The sequence below is a fragment of the Chelmon rostratus genome, chromosome 6 (assembly GCF_017976325.1).
Source record: "Chelmon rostratus isolate fCheRos1 chromosome 6, fCheRos1.pri, whole genome shotgun sequence".
Classification (NCBI taxonomy): Eukaryota; Metazoa; Chordata; class Actinopteri; order Chaetodontiformes; family Chaetodontidae; genus Chelmon; species Chelmon rostratus.
This window is the reverse complement of record NC_055663.1, coordinates 4,396,366-4,413,731: the sequence shown is the minus strand read 5'-3', so window position 1 is coordinate 4,413,731 and position 17,366 is coordinate 4,396,366. Positions and strand designations below refer to the sequence as shown.

The 17,366-nt window shown below is 43.8% G+C and overlaps 1 protein-coding gene across 1 annotated transcript in view; it reads right to left on the bottom strand.

The window, feature by feature from the left end:
- tead1a (TEA domain family member 1a) overlaps window positions 1-17,366 on the bottom strand; it is a 42,990-nt gene that overhangs the window by 8,018 nt on the left and 17,606 nt on the right. Inside the window, exons 3-9 of the mRNA XM_041938845.1 lie at window positions 10,337-10,401; window positions 7,938-8,000; window positions 5,449-5,580; window positions 5,012-5,061; window positions 3,770-3,831; window positions 2,976-3,103; window positions 1,201-1,374 (exon numbers count right to left, since the gene is read on the bottom strand). Coding sequence (XP_041794779.1) covers window positions 1,201-1,374; window positions 2,976-3,103; window positions 3,770-3,831; window positions 5,012-5,061; window positions 5,449-5,580; window positions 7,938-8,000; window positions 10,337-10,401 — 674 coding nt within the window. The remainder of the gene's footprint in view (window positions 1-1,200; window positions 1,375-2,975; window positions 3,104-3,769; window positions 3,832-5,011; window positions 5,062-5,448; window positions 5,581-7,937; window positions 8,001-10,336; window positions 10,402-17,366) is intronic.

The following is a 17,366-nucleotide window of genomic DNA, read 5'->3' as shown; positions in this document are numbered from 1 at the left end:
ATGGGGGTTACTTCCAAAGCAAAGAAGCATTTCCTACATTATTTTCTGGGGTTACAGAGTACATCAAACAAAACTCTTTACAACAGCACATCTACTGGGTAGTATTTCCCCTGTGTGTGAAGGCCCTGGATGCTCAGGATGATCAGAATTCATTAGCAGCTCTGTCCTGCTCTGTATTAGATTTGGGGAAATTTACTCTTCAGCAAGCCCGGCCATCATTACCTGAGAGAGGGTTATGTTCACCAAGAACACGTCGGAGAGTCCTCATCATGGAGACCTTTGTGCTCGTCATATTTGTCTAGCTTTTCCAGGTCAACAGTGAAGCATGAGACTGATCGTACATTGTTTCACATCACACTTATCAGGACTGGACTGAGCTTTTCTACACTGACATGAAGGAACTGTTTCTTTATTTCCATGTCGGCTGGTGGATCATTTACCGGTGAGGATGCCGACTGTTTGCCTGGGACGTGTAGCATTAGCCTCAGTCTTTAGCATGACATCATGAACACAGTCATTCAGTTCTGTTTTAAGAGAAGCTGAAGTAAAGCCAGGATTGAGGTTCCAGACCAGTTTGCAAGATCAAAATAAAATCTGTCTTATCTTTGCTTTTGCAGAACTGATGAAAAAAAAAAAAAATCAGCAGTGTCAGCGTTACTCTGATGGAAACGGAATGACTAAACGTGTGATGCCTTCTGTTGTAGTTTGAAAGTCTTTTAGTATAACACAGCTCTGAGAAAGAACAGTAAAGGGACACACACACACGCACGCACGCACACACACACACAGACAGGTGGAGAGAAGCAACCTGTGAGTCAGGAGGTGAGCAGGTGTTCAAACAAAGCGACTGTGCTTTCATCAACCCACCACCTCCATATCCCAGGTGGAAAGACAGAACACACACACACACACACACACACACACACACACACACACACACACACACACACACACACACACACACACACACACACACACCTAAGTGCAGACAAAGGCATGGCACTGGGTGGAAAAATACAGGAAAGAAAGTGGGGTACGTGCTAACCCTACTCATTGATGGCCAAAAAAAATTAACAAAAAAGTTGTGAAAAAAGCTTTAAAGAAAGAGTTTTTAGACACGATCTGAGACTTTATGGATGTGAAGCTGGTACAGAGAGGAAATAAAATAAAATCAAACAGGACGTTTGTTTGTCTGCTCACCCAGAACTTGATCAGGTAGAAAGCGTTCTGCGGGCCCTTGCCGAACAGCTCCTTGAGGCCCCCCTTCTTCTCTGGGAACTTGTCGTAGATCTGCCTGATGTCCACGCACTCCAGCAGGGGGTCGCTGTAGCTCGGGCTGCTCTGGCTGATGTGCACAAACAGGTGCTTGTTGTACTGAGGGGAGGGAAACAGTTGAATTAGGCGAGGGTGGACGCAGAAAAAGAGTGCAGACACCTGGTGTAACAGTAGCAAAAGAAAGACTTTCAGCAACAACACACTGTTTTCTGTGAATTAGTATTTATTCTGATATTTAGGTTTTTTAAATGTTGTCTTAGTTCATGAGTTTTGATGATTCTAAACAGGGGGACTCCTGTCCAACAGGCAAGAAACACAGAAACTGAAGCTGTCACATGATGCTTCTGACCACTAGGGGCGCTACAGAGCAACCTCATTACAAGCACTTCTCTGTTTTGTTTGTATTGTGTGCTCTGCTAGCACATGCAAATGTACTCAAATGTACACCCACGAGCACGCTGTGTAAATTGATACATATTCCTCCCAATGGTTTCACACCAACCCACTAATCAAAACCGGAGTAGTGCATCAGCAAAGGCAGGGAAGAAGAAGACAACTGCTACCTAACATGGAATTAAGGAGCAATGTCAACTAAAAATGTAATAATAAAAACATCCTAAATGTTTTATAGTGAAGGAAACACACTAAACATGTGTTTTTTGGTCTGAAGAATACAAAATGTTTTAGTGAGAAACACTTGCAATATACTGTAGCTGTCCACAAAGTATCTTTAACTCTGGGAGTAAAATGTAACTGTCACTGATTGAAATACTGGCAAAACTACAAAAGTGAAGTTTTCTAACTGCAGAGCCACAATTTGAATTACAACTTCCATTATCAACAATGTCTGAACAAACTGTAGGTTAAAAAAGTTTTAAGGGACTGTTTAATTTCTTCACTTATTACATCAAATGAAACACAAATAAAAATGTCTTCCTGAATCTGAGCTATACTGTTTTTCTTGTTTGTTTCATTGTGAAAACCTACTACTCTTTATCCTGCCTGATTTCTTTCATGCAGAAAAAAGATTTTGTGAGTACACTTAGTATAAACGTATCATGTGTATGCACCAGTGTGGACTGACTGTAAACCACAATCACAACAGTGGTCAGAAAGATGTTTCTCTCAAATCGATCAGCTCTACCTGCTGAGGCTGGAAAACTATTTCTGAATTCCTTTTACAATTATCAGGCATGCGGCTGTAGCCACCTTTGTCTTTACCGTTTAGGCCAAATGGTACATTTTCTTTGCAGCGAAGTGATTCTACCTGCGCAGCCCTCGTTTACAGTAATGTAAAATTATGCAGGAAACGTGACACCTTTTGACGACGGGGTCCATTTCAAAGTCAACACGGAACAGTTCGAGGTTTTTAACTGTCCAAACAGAAAGCTGCAAGACGAATGCCAGCTGTCTGTGAGGCCGAGGCAGAAAAATGACAGTGTGTCCACGGTGTGGCAGGATGATAGATGGACTGAGCAGGCACAGAGATAGAGCTTTACAAAGGTTATTCATACTAGGATACACACAAGGGGCTTTAACGCTGTTCTCTGCTGTGGGGTTATCTGTCATCTCTGTTTATGGGACAATAGGGAGTGCTTATTGGAGACTGCTGCTGCTGTGTGTGTGTGTGTGTGTGTGTGTGTGTGTGTGTGTGTGTGTGTGTGTGTGTGTGTGTGTGTGTGTGTGTGTGTGGTACTCACTGCCTCTTGGTCCCTCTGTGTCTCCAGGAAAGATGAGAACTCCACCAGTCGTAGTTTGGTGGTGCCGATGGAGCGACCCTGCCACGCCGGCTCTCTGTGTGTTTGGGCTGCAGTGGGAGGCTCGTAGCCTAGACAACGCACACACAGCCCGTTTAACCTCCCGTCACCACTGTCATCACGTACAATTATGCTATTTAACGGGGTTAGCAGTAATGCTAGCATTATTCTTTGCTACGAACGTGTTCAATTTATGCCATTACCGCAGTCTCGTGGACAAAGCCTGACTGAGGCGAGGTTGCAGCAATGAAAGGCGCTTAACAAAAGTAGGTGTAAGGGTGTAACAATGATGAGGACACAGTGAAATCTCTTGGGTGCTGACTCACTCACACACTCCATTTATGCCATTGTAAGTGACAGCTGCCATCGCCCACTTTGAGTAAAATTTACAACCCAGCATGGCCCTCGGTGAGCTGTTAAAAACGCATTGTGGAATAACAACAATGCAGGAGTGGCAAGTGGCTTTCTTAAATTCCTGTAACATGGCTTTAATTGGCCCATGTTGACACTGCAGCTGATGTAAGACAAAGTTATTCAAGCGAGCGTGTGATGTAAGCAAAGTCAGACTGACACCTTTTCCTTTTTTGACCTCTTCACAAAGCTCAGGGCTCTCTGGGGACCCGGGTGCCCGGGCGGCGTGAAAAACCACCCTGTTGAGCCAGCGGCCTGAATGGCAGGGGAGAGGACTGCCTGTTTGCTTTACAGAAAGGAGATAATTGTGCTGTGGCCCCACTCACCTGAGATTGTGGTGGTCCCTGCTGTCTGCACGGAGTAGGCTTGCTGAGAGAACGGCTTGATACTGAGAAATGACAGAGACAGAGAGACGGGCAGGAGAGCATTATAAAGGCGGAATAAGAAGAGCCTCAGTCGGGCCAGTCACCTTGTACCTACATTATACAGAAAGGAATTCTCTCCTGTGTCTTGTATGAACAGTAGCAGGAGCACAGATGTCAAGAGCATCTCTGAGTTCAGTAAAAGCTATACCGGTCCCATTTACTGCCATTATCATCATCATCATCATCATCATCACATGGTCATGTAACAGCAGCTGGCAGTGAAATGAAAAGGGTTTGAACTTGAAGCACAATGATCCCTACTAGCCACGTGAACAGACGCTAATGTGAGACATGGAATCGTCTGGATGGTAGATTACAGAATCAAAATCCACCAGATGTGAAGGTCTGCATATGGGATTCATTCTAGGCAATAAAATCAGTCCGAATTTGACAAGCTGAGGAGAGACAGACTCCCTCCATCCACCGCGAGAGTCTGCAAAAATCACAGCGGCGGTTTCTTGAATGTCAGCTGGGACGATCGTGTTTGATGGGTGTGCGTGCAAACACAAGTGTGATGGAGCACGCGTTGAGGTTTATGAATGAGTGACTCGAGGAGGACTATTGTGATGTTTCTATCTGCGACAATCAAGAAAACGCATCCACATCCTGCAGAAGCCAGAGTGGGAACAGTTCCTACGCAGCACCGTCCCAACCATCGACACACTGAGGAACATTCGGCGGAAAGTGGCAGATAAACATGTCACGCTGTATGTTGGTCTCTGGCCAGTCATACTGTGTCTTATTGGCTTTTAGAGCTTGCATAGGTTGCACAGGTGATCATTCAGGTGTCAGGGGCCAACTTCATGCCTGATGCTCTGTTTTGGGCCATTATTAGGCTGATGTCATGTAGTCTGATGTTGGAATGACAGTAAGACGCTCTGGCTGTAAAAGCACACTCATCAACAGTGACTGTCTGTTTGCTTCACATGCATATGTTATCAAAAACAAGGGGAATCAAAAAAGATCAGTAGCTGGCTCAGTGGCTACCAGGAACGTTGGAATAGCTGACCCTTTAGGTACGCTACATTTTGTTTACTGGCACTCCCAGTTACATATTAACCAGTACGGGCCAGGAAGTCCCACATCAAAGCTGAAAATCAGTAATTAAGTTAGATATGAGTCTGTGAGGTGAGCGCGACTTACTCTTCTGTGGTGGAGCTGGACTGTCCTCCAGGAATCATCCCCTGCCACAGCTGAACAGATGCACACACACACACACGCACACACACACACACATTAATACACTGGACTGGTTGTTGTTGCGTGTGAACCAGGCCTTCAAACTGAGCATATGTGGCCACCAGGTTGTACAAAGAATTGCTTTATTATTATTCATGTCCTTGTGTTTCCTGTATGTATTTATGAAGAGAATAAATGTGTGTTTGTGCGTGTGTATCATGTTGTGTTTACACAGCCACATTGTGCGGACTCGCCTTCCTTATGCGGACAAAGCGCAAGTCCCCATAATGTAAATCATTACATCCGAGGTTAGGGTAAGTCTCCAGGAAATGAAGTCTATGTAATGTCCCCAAAAATGATGGAAACATGTGCGTGCATATGTGTGTGTGTGTGTGGGTTACCTGTGCGTTGCCGGGGAAGCTGGCTCGTACTATTCCAGGCAGGAGCTTGCTGTGTATGGCGGTGGCTGAGACGATCTGAGCCGAGGACATGGAGGAGATGCTCTGCAGAGCCTTCTCCTTGGCGTTCTGGTCCTGCACGGCAACAAACACACATGTTGTCATCTTCATTGTCGTCGTCATGAATACAATACAATCCAAATCCAAAGTGAAAGTAAACATCAGGGCACCACACTCAGTCATGAAAAGCAGGAAATTCCTGAAGTTCAGAGGACTGATGGGAACTACTTTGACTAATGAGATTTTAAATCTTAACAGAAGCCAAAAGCCTGAAGGGACAAATCTTAAGGCCGTAACTCAGCCGTCATCATCGGACTGGTTGTGATCCAACTGGTGTGCCCTGTTACTTTCTGATTGCACAAATTAAGTCCACCAATTTAAGTAAACTGCCCAAAGAAAAAAGCAGCAGAGGCACATAGAGGCTGTGTTTGTATATTCTAATAAAACTTCTACATACAATGAAAACACTGATTAAAAACGCTGGAGGAAATTTCAGTAAATGCAACACAGGACTTTTGAGGAATGAAACAAGAGAATAAGTTCTTACTATTTTCTATTTTTAACAGCTGTTTAAATGCTTTTGAGGATGATCTTGGCCATCAGAGCTCTCCTGGCAGAGCAGGGGACCAGGCCCTGGCAACTTCATTTTTAACCTTAATTATCAGCACACTCAAGGTGTCCAGCCACGCGTGTTCACGATTAATCCCATGTTTTACCTTAAACTGGCTCTCGCGGTGTTGCAGAGGATTTAAGGAGCACACTGTGTGCTTATCTATGCGTGTATAGTTTGGGTGTGGTGGTCTGGCTTGTGGCCCGGGGGGGAAGTCATAGCACCAACAGCGGTGAGCGGAGAGCACAAAGCATGCAGGAGAACTGTGTGCTTTACATGACACAGGCAATCACTGGCCGCGGCCGCTGCCTCGGGCCGAGATTTACAGTAAGTCTGAACTTGTGGGCTCATTTGTAACATCTGAACTCAAAGCAACATGAGACTCGGAGCAGAAAACAGCAGAATGAAATGGAATTAGAGGCACTGCAATAGCTGGAGAATCACTAATTGGCAGCTTCACTCAAGTTAATTGGCACTGAGATAAATCTCTCCTCCTAGGGGAGGTAATAACATTATAGGAGGCACTGAGATGGGAATCATGCTGGATTTTCATATTAAATACCAGGAACCATATGGGTTTGATAACATCCTTGACCTTAACTCATTTCTTTGAGACGACCAACCCGTGAGTTCTGGTTTTTACGGGAAATCCAACAGCAGGAACAGCTCTTACACTGGACTGTAATGTCATGTAATGTTTGATGTGCTATGAGCCAATCCATAATTTATAATGCAAAGATAGTCCATTAATGATTTACTTATTTATTAATATCTTGTTTGGATAATCTATTAATCATGCATCTCCAAAAGATAAAGCAAGCAATAATGTGCTACAGAAGAGTATCTGTGGCCTGATTATTTAGATGTTCTTTCGATATCTTTAATGACATTACATTGTACACTTGCTATTTCTATAACAGTATGTGTTCTCCAACAGAATTTTAAAGAAAACACCATATGCACATATACTGCATCATCATCGACACACTGGCATACTGTATGTTAGCGCTACCCTTTACTACCAATATTAGCCAGCCATCTGTCATTTATTTTATGACAGCAAACATCAATCCAGTCCTCGCTTTGTCTCCACTCAGAGTTCGGGCCGCTCTTCTCGGAAAACAAGCGCTCCTTTGTTGCTTTACATGAAGTTAATTACAATCAACAGAGAGGGAGAAAAGAAAGAGGGAGGAGGAGACACGGAGGGTACAAATGAATGACTGAATGTATGGATATAAGAGAATGACAGGAAGGAGGTTTGGGGGGGTTGAAAACCTTAACAGGCCTAATTAGTCACCTAGGATACTGGAGTCACAGCCACAGGCATCCATCCAGGCTCAGTGAAAAGTTCACTAACAAGGGACGAACACCGAATTCAGATCGCTTTTGTGCATCATGTGCTGAAGTACTGATAGTGAAATGATTCTTATTGGCTCTCCAGGCTTCAGGAGAGCCCAGCTTTCTTGATTCATTAAGGCTAATGTCTGTGTTTGAACAGTGCTGTTAAAGGTTTTCATGGTGCTAATTGCTGCAGTATTTCTACATTTCTTTTCCCAGAGATGGCTCCTTCGTCATTGCGCTAAATACTGTGACATCTTTTTCCTAGGTGTTTCACCTGAAGCAAGTTTCTGCAGGTGGCGCTTTTTCTGCCTGTTCATGCATGGTGAACGTCAGTGTTAATCCTCACTAATCAGCTGCATTTATACCAGACCAACGGGGGGGGGGGCAAAGAAAAAAACCTCACTTCCTGCACACCAGAGGTTTTTCACAGTAAAGAACCACTAAAGTCTGAGCGGAAATGTTATGGATTACCCCCCCTTACCTTTAGTTTGGATTGAAACTCCCTGGATTTTCTTCTGGCTAAGACCTGGATGTGACTGGATACCTGGAGGAGAGGAGAGGAGAGGAGAGGAGAGGAGAGGGTAAAAGGGAGGGGGTTTGGAGGGTAGAAAAGAGAGGAGGAAGGACCAAACAGTGAGTTGCCATGGTTATGAAAGGACTATTGGGTACACACACATACACACACACTACTCCCCTGACAACAGTGAATAGACTCATCTATGCCCATCTTTTGAGAGAGCAGAAAGACACCTGGGAACACAGGCCAAAAACTAAGATGCTAAGATGACACTACATACAGACGGTGCCTCTTTATGTTCTGACGAGAAATCTAAACAAATGTGTTTCAGAGGGTAAACTGCTCTCTCTTAATGTAACGCACTGCCGAAAAGCACAAAAACTTATATCTAGGAATATCTTATATTTAGGAATTACTTCTGCAGTCACACATAACAACACCAAAGTGCTTTTCAATATCACCTGTACGTGGCACCTGTCGGCCATTGAGCTGTCTGAAAAGAGTCTTTCAGTGACATCATTGTCAGTCGGTAAAAGTGGGTCTACGTGGACGCAGCAACGTAATGATATGTCATTTCCTGTGTGTGTATGCTTACTAACAATGTAGCTGCTAACAGCTAGCAGAGCTAATAGCTTCATTGCTTTCATTGCATATTTGAGCGAACCAGACATTTATGAAATACTCTTGAAATTGGTGCTACATGGCCACAGGAAACGGAGGAACATTGCTGCGGGATTCATTTTTGCTCAAAAGGTAGAAAAACCTACAACAACCAGAATGCACTGGGCCATACAGGACCACTAAACGTTTCGAGTGGTGGGTGACGTGCTACGGGTGGTGCTTGGTTTTCACTCGTCTGCTTTCAAGCTGGAAGCAATATGGCAGCCGCCTGGTCACAAACTTTCTTTTATTATTGCTAAACAATACATTAAAAAATGTTTCTAAAAACATCTGAGGTGAAAAACAAGCAATACAGTAACATAATCCTGGTAACAGATGTGTATTTCATCAGCACTGCCTAGATTTGACAGTTAGATCTGAGTTCACTAACTGTTTGTGGAGTAAAATCTGTGGCTCACACAACATCCCGGGGAGCTCTGGGCGCAGGCAACATTACAATTGTAGAAATCTGGTTAAAAATCAGCAAAGTTTCCCTCTAATGAACACTGATTTCCCACATGGTCGAGACCTTTGTGGTCGAAGGTCACAGCGTCTTTGAGGTCAGACATGGCTGTAACAGGAGAGGAAGGGCCGGACCACGTGTGACCAACTGTGGATACTCCACCGGAACAGTGGAGGGATGACATTAGAAGAGAGGCTGGATATCTTACTCAACAAAGAAACCAACACTCACGGTGCATATTTCGTGCACTGCCATACAGGTAAAACTGGTATAGCAGCAAAACAAAGTCATCATTGTTTATCTCTGCTAAATGGTTCATATTCTAATAGCAAGTGCTGCAGTGGATTCTCATTTATTTTACAATGCAGAGTTCAGTCAGTGGTGGAAAGTAACTCAGTACTTTTGCTCAAGTTCTGTACATGAGTCAAAATTTTACTTACTTTTCTACTCCACTGAGACAGAAATATTGTACTTTTTACTCCATTGCATTTATTCGATGACTTAAGTAACTTTTCAGATTCTGCTTTTGTTATTAGAAGTTAAGACAAGCTACCCAGTAATATATCAGACAGGTTAAATGTGCCTTTATCAGCTGCAACATTAAAGTGATGAATACATTAATGCATCAACAATTATAATCCAACAACAAAAATTCTCAAATGGGCCATGCCACAATGAGTACTTTTACTGTTGTTACTATTCCTATTTTGCTGCTAATACTTTTGTACTTTTACCTAAGTACGATTTTGAATGTATTTACACACCGTGGCATTACTACTAAAAAAATCTTCCATCAGTGACCCCATGAGCAAGCTTTAGACTAGACTAAGCTACTGGCACTGCAGCTAGCCTGGAGCTAACATGCAGGTCTTAGCTCTCTATTCAGAGATTAGCTTGTGAATGCAATGCTAAGCTAACAGTTAATTCTCAACTGTCAGCTTTCATAGCTTTGCTAGCCACAAATATCTTTACCAGTGAAACACGGATGTTACTATAAGCAAGTGAGTGATATTTCTTAAAACATCAAAATCAAGCACAGTAATCACATCAGTCTCCCTTTCCCTCTGAGAGGAATGTGGATGCGTGAAGTACTGCAAACTTAAAACCGCTTTTATTCTTCGCCCAAACTTCGCCAATGACCATTCCAGTTCAGTTCCCTCATTACGTCAGTGTAATGTGATATGCTGTGATGCATACTGTAGGCGGCATGATTGGATTTAATGCACACCGCCATTATTACCTGTTTCCTTGTCCGCGTCTTGCCTGTTCGGAGCTTGATGTATCGGGCTATCAGCTCATTTCGACCTGGAGGGACAAGACACAGAACATACAAATGAAACATGCATGCTGCTTTCTCTCCAACACACACACACACACGCAAATACAAATAGTTTATCTCTCAGTGTCACGATCATTCTCAGATGCACACACATTATCCCTACATGAACTATCCTTCCTTCTCCGAGACAATCACAAGCAGAATTCATATGACCCTGACAAACATCTTAGTGGCTGATTTAGTGCTGTTGACCCAGCGACCCTGTGACGTGCAGCTTCACATAGTAGCCTTGTAATCACCGATACCCCTGTTGAGCCCTCCACACACACACACTGACACGCACACACACACACACACACACACAAAATCACACACGCCATGGCCCTGAATACACATGACCCAACAATACAGGCATTCATGCAGACCGGCCGTCCCCTGATTAAAGGAACCAGCGGGCCAGCTGTACCCATGCTTACGTGTGTGCACATACACGCGCACACACACAGACACACGCTCACAATGCTGAATAATTCAACCCATTCAATGGGGAGCACAGCAGACTCAGCATGACCTGGCTGTATAGATTAGTGAGGGAGAGGGAGACAGAAAGAGAAAAGAAGCAGAAAACCACATCTAGAAAACCAGTGACAGAGAAGTGTGTGTGTGTGTGTGTGTGCGCTCACATTAGTTGATAGACGCAGCTTTGCATTACAGTGGCCTCCACGTCCGACCAGGTTACAACTTTAGATCCCTCAAAATGCAAAGATGGCTGCTAGTTTAAAATATTTTCTGACATGATGTAATTCGACTGTTATTTTATTTGCTAACAAGCATGTTTGGGGCTGCGTGGCTTAGCTTGGTTTGGTTTGTCTCCTGGCCTGCTTTCTGTTCCGACCAAGTGGAAAACCAAAGTCAGGCCAGCTGGCCAACTGATGGTCAAGATCAGCACAAAGCCAAACCTCTACACACTACCCAAATGGCTCGCAACAATAGCCCTAACTAACTAGCAGATGGTGTGTGCGTGCGTGTGTGTGTGTGTGTGTGTGTGTGTGCGTGTCTGTGTGTGTCTCTGACCAATCCCTCTCACTCTCACTGAGATAGGGAGCTTAGACTGATAAAATCTACAGCTCCCCATGCAGGTGTTTTCCTTCTAGCAGTCGAAAGCTGCGACTGACGACAGCACACACGCAAATACACACACACGCGCATGTATATACATGCGTGAGTGCCAGCACACACACACACACACACACAGACACACAGACACACGCACAAGCGCACACAGACACACACACACACAGAGTGAGTCCTGGCTGCGGAGGCTGACATCTGACTCCAGAGGGGCCAGCTGGTCTTTCTAGGAGGCTTAACGGTGAATTATCATCCTTCACTAACCCTGCGGCACACATCCCTAGCTCTGGCCCTCCCTCTTTCTCAAAAACTCTCCAGCACACACACACACACGCACACACACACACACACACACACACACACAAACACACACACCCTCCTCCCCCGCTCCGTCCATCCATCCGTCCTCTGTTCTGGCTGTTCCCTTTTCCCCCTCCTCTGTCCCTCTTGTAGTGAATGGGCTTCCCTTCTGCTCCCCCCTTTTCCTTTCTCTGTCTCTCCCTCTCTCTCCACTTGCCCAGTGAAAGACTTCAAGGCCAAAGTCAGATGGTCATTAACCGTGACGAACAGAAGCACCCCCCCCACCCCCAGTCTCCAGGCCGAAGCCACTCTGTGTGCCAGCAGATATTGAGGGAGACGACACACTGGAAAAACACAGAATACACATGCTAGTTCAGTTTTTTTGAACCACCTTATAAAGATGCAAGGACATGAAAGAGGACCCACAAAGAAGAGGAAACACCGAAACAGACTTTGGATGATATGCTAAAATCAGAAAGTGACTGTTTACAGTAAATGTGAATGTGAAGTCCAAAAGAGGTGATGAGAGAAAGAAATTCACAAATCACCAAAAAGTGATTGAAATGCAATGCTTTCCACAAGGCGGCACCCATGTAGACACCACACTCAAAACAAAACATCAACTGATTTGTCACTTGGCCCTGAGAGACTTGTGAGGATGAGTAAGCAATCTATCCCAATCTGCAGCACCCTGGACGTGTTTTGTTTTTTTTTTTTTACGTGGAAGTAATTTCCTTTTCTTTTCTTTCCATCTAAAAAAGCATCACTGCAGTAGTTTACTGTCCCCGCGCTCAGTTAGCAGTGATTAAGAGGCTCAGCTGCTTTGCAGAGTAGCTCGAAAGCCCTTTCAGAGTAAGTTCAAAGCCTTGCTGACCGTGCGCGCTAACAAGGCTGCAGTGGAGTGGTGTATATTGTCTTGTACCCTGGGAAGACCTCAGAGACCACTGGGGCCGAACTCTGACACACAGCCCGGCTTCGCTGATGCCAAGGAGGACATCCACAGGACACTTCATGTGTTTTTAAGTGGCGAGCCCGAGATCTCATCTCGTTTGTTTGGTCCATCTGGAGACCACCCGTCAATCACACAGCATTCAGCAATGAGACGTCTTTTGTGGATTTTGTCCTAACTTGAGTTTCTCTGGGCAGCGCTCTCTTGAGGTATTTTCAGGTGCAGTGGCTCAAAACATCATTGACCCCGCTAACCACACAGTTAATCTTTCATTCATTTCAGTGCCAATTCATTTAAACAGTAACTAAACCCTGGACATTTCTTTGCCGCCTGCAGAGTGCGACAGGTGGTGACATCACCTCAGAGCAACATCCAACAGCAGTTTGCAGTTATAATGGATGTGTGTGTAACTTATATTAAAGGCAGTGGGAGGAGGAAAACCTTGTGTAGTTTCTAATTCAATACTTTGGTGCATCCAGGTATGCTGACGAAAGTCTGTTCAAAGCCCCTTTCAATAATCATCTCTTAAAAAATCTATTGGGACACCACAGTGATGCAATTTGTTTTCATTATATTGATGTTTTGCTTTCATTTCTTTGTATAAATGTAAGTCATTTCTTTGTGTAATGGTTTACCACCTGTTACCCATACCAAGTCTGTCGGTCCTAAACATATATTTCATTCATAGCTGCACCTATCACTACTTTTATACTATCAATGGGTCAAATGCCTGCGTATTTTGAAAGAGGTTGCTTCAACCTTTGGGCAGTTGGTGTGTAACCTCCAGCCAATAAAAGCAGTTGAGGTTGGGACGCTACCAAAATGACGGACACAGCGGGCACTGTTTGTTTGTTAACAAACAGGAACTCATAATCCCTGTCCATTGTTTTCCTGAGTAACCAGTGGATTGTTTGGTCTGTGAAACGGAAGCCCAAGACGACGTCCTCAAACATCTCAAACAACAACCCAAAGTTATTCAGTTTACTGTCCGAGAGGAGCGAAGAAACCAGAAAATATTCACTTTTAAGAAGCTGGAATCAGAGAATTAGACTCTTTTTTCTTTCTTTTCGGTGCAGCTCTATTCACCATAGCAGCTTTATAATGTGACAAGATGTCAGTGTTTTGCTTGCAGCCTGTTGTGCTGCCCACAAATGGCTCTAAACTGCTCAACTGCTCGCTGCCTTTGTTTAAATGAAATCCAGTAAGAAAACTTTAATACAGACTCTTCTGATCAAATAAACAGAATACAACCAGATGGTTGAAGCCAACTTTAGATACTTCACACTGTTATTACTCAATTCCTCAAACACACATTAATCAGTATTGAGACTCAGTCCTAACTAAAATAATATGAATGTTGTATTGCCACCAGAGCGGCAGGTTAGACAGTAAGAGACACAAAATAATATTATGTTGAGTACTTCACTGACTGCACTCTGACAACATTGTCGGATCAAAACCGTCTTTTTTATTCCACACATTCTTCTTCCTTGCAAAGCCTTCATGCCTACAGTACCCACAATGCAACTCCAAGTGACCTGACCTGATCACTTGAGGCAAATCTTTTCTTTTGCGCAGCTCCCACTGGAGCCAAAGAGCGTTTTATACAACTTCTTACACATGCAGTAGTAACCACAAGACCTGTAAAGAGATGCCGCATAGGGAGGAACTCATCCATTTTTCATATCTACGTTCACCTCAGAGAATGTCTTACTTCTTTTTGCACCAGTTCCTTCAAAATGAGTTATACTTTGAGCTGAGTAACCACTTTAACAAGACCTTTCAGCCTCGACGAAGGATGCAGATAGAGGAAATTTAAATTAGCATTAAAGGGGAATGTAGGCATGTTTTATACAACATGACAACACTCGGTCAACTATTCTAATAAGACTGAACTGAAGATGTTTGGGAGGTATTTGTATTCTGGGTCATTGCCACAGCCTGCACTTCATTACCATTCATAGTATGTTGTAGCCTTCGATAATACATCTGTTTTGAACATGTCCCTGAACCACAGCTTAAGAGACAGAGAAGGTTCAATACCAATTAAATGACTTTCATATCCGTCCAGTAGATCCATATGATGTTTCTGTAGGGGACAAAGCCACAGGCCATTACACTGTACCTCTGCTGTACCTTAGCCAAGGATAATAGCGCTATTATTCACCTTTTCATTCTCTGTCCCTTTTATACGCATCCATTTATGATTTCATGAGTTAATCCCAGCACTTTTGCACATTTTCCCTCTTTTTTTCTATTTCAGTCCATTTCCCTGCAGCCAGTGGGGGGTATACTTAGACCCACATAGGTGCCCTACCTCAGATGTCACACATTTCTTTTCTGTAGGAATACTCACCTGACACTCATTTTACCTTTAATGTAATGCTCAAGGAAACTGTAAAACCATCATTAATGACACTGGGGGTTGGTTTGAATAGCAAACAAAATAAGACCGGGCTTGTTTGCATGTAGTATGTTGCTCATGCAGAAGAAAAAAAACATTCTGCTTTTCTCTTGGAACACAGTGCAAAAGAATGAAACTAAAAATGCGAGCATGTCCTATTCCATACGCACTATGAGCCTGAAATAAAAGACTAGATACTGTTCCATAATTCTGGTCTGCACAGATGTTCTAGTAATGATTAAACCCCCTGGTCTCTTTGCCAAACGCTGCTCATCCCTTCTTGTCATGTCGCCTTTCCTACTCTGCCTCTCAGAACAGACGCTGTCTAACTCAATTAGGTCACAGCGATAGACGTCAACAACTTGGACACAAAGTCAACAAGGTAAACAAACAGTGGTGAACATGCCACAGAGGCAGAGAGCAGAGTGAGACTGATGGCGACGGATCAATAACACCATGGAGCTTCAACAGGGCTTTCAGTATCAGTATCTTCACATCAGCATTTCAGTTGGTGTGTCGTGTCCTGACATGCATATACATAACTGCATGTGGACGCCTCTGTCCATAACACACTGTAGTTTGCCCCCTTTGTTCAAGTTGAGAGTCCCTCTGGGGGACTTGGGGCCTGTGCAACACGATGACATATTATCACCTTATAAAGTTGTTGTATATTCATATAAAGTTGACACAACATATAAGAAAACAGTTGCGTATTTAAACATCCACCAGCCTAACATTGGTATTGATTGAGAGCTGTGTCCAATATTCACTCTTTTGTCTCCACCAAATGCCTGAGGGAAAACTTTTCGGTGGTTAAATGCCCCATTATGTTCACAAACTAGTGGTCAGCTTAGTCTGTCTGCTAGTTGGTGCTGGACCGGCAGTGTGCACTAGGTTTATCAGAGCTTTTTCGCTGAGAACAGCTTCCTGCTGCAGCTGGAAACGAGGGTGATGAAGATGATAAAAAGTTCTGTTCAGCTAAAGGGAAGTGCAGTTGGGTGCTCATTCTACACTCCACATTTCCCCCAGGTTTAATATGAAAATATCCATTTGTGCAGGTTTAAATAGATGGTTTTATGAGTTTGTTGTGGAGGAAACCCAGTCAAACAACACTGGGGTGAACTGGACCTGCGAGCCAGCCCGCCCAGTATCAGCATCATCTTATCTCACTAATGCTACTGGCCTTAATAGGGCATATTCAGCAAATACAATAGGCTGAAATCTTCAGGTGTCCACATACTTTAGGACGTGTTTAAATGCATCAAGGCCCCGAAGCAGGACTTCATCAAGTGTGCATGGAAAATCAAGTGTGTACAGTATCTAATGTCTAGGATTTAATCTAATACTCAGAAGCCTAAAACTCGAGCAGCATCATAAAGAAATCACTAGAGTGCACTCTGCATACAGAGAGAGAAAAAAAGAAAAGACACCAGAGTGAAAGAGAGAGGGAGAGAGGCACAGCTGGTGGCAGCCAGAGGACCATCTGTTTATCACTCTATTAGTTCACACACACACACACACACACACACACACAAACACACACACACACACACACACACAAACACAAATATATATACTCTATCTCTCAGCCTCACGCTCCTTCTCAGACCGCACACACATACACATGATGCACCCGCAACACACCTCCATCTCTTCTCTTTTACAGATCGTCTGTCTTTGCTGCGAGGCGGCCCTCGCAAGCACGCAGCCGCCTATCCAGTAATTCTCACAGTCTGACACGCCACAGCGAGCACACAACAGCCCGGCCAATCACTGGATGTGTTCATAACGCTGTGCGGGGATGTGACATTCTACCACAACATAATGTGCGAATTAGTGTTGAACAATCAGAATTATCCACACCCTGTAAGTATGGTTCACCAACAAACAAGTGTCTGCTGCTGCTGTGCGCTGTAACTTAGCTTCATTCAACATCTTCCTCTTTCTGTACGATTCAATTCAAAATACAACCCCCATTCCAGAAAAGTTGTTGTGTACAACATAAATGAAACAGAATGTGATCATTTGCTAATCCTTTTTGACATATACTCAATTTAAAACAGTACAAAGACAATAGATTTAATGGTTTACATCATCAGCTTCATTGCTTATTCTGAATTTGATGCAGCAACATGTTTCAAACGAGTCGGGACAGGAGCAACTAAAGACTGGGAAAGATGTGGACTGCTCCAAAAACACCTGTTTGG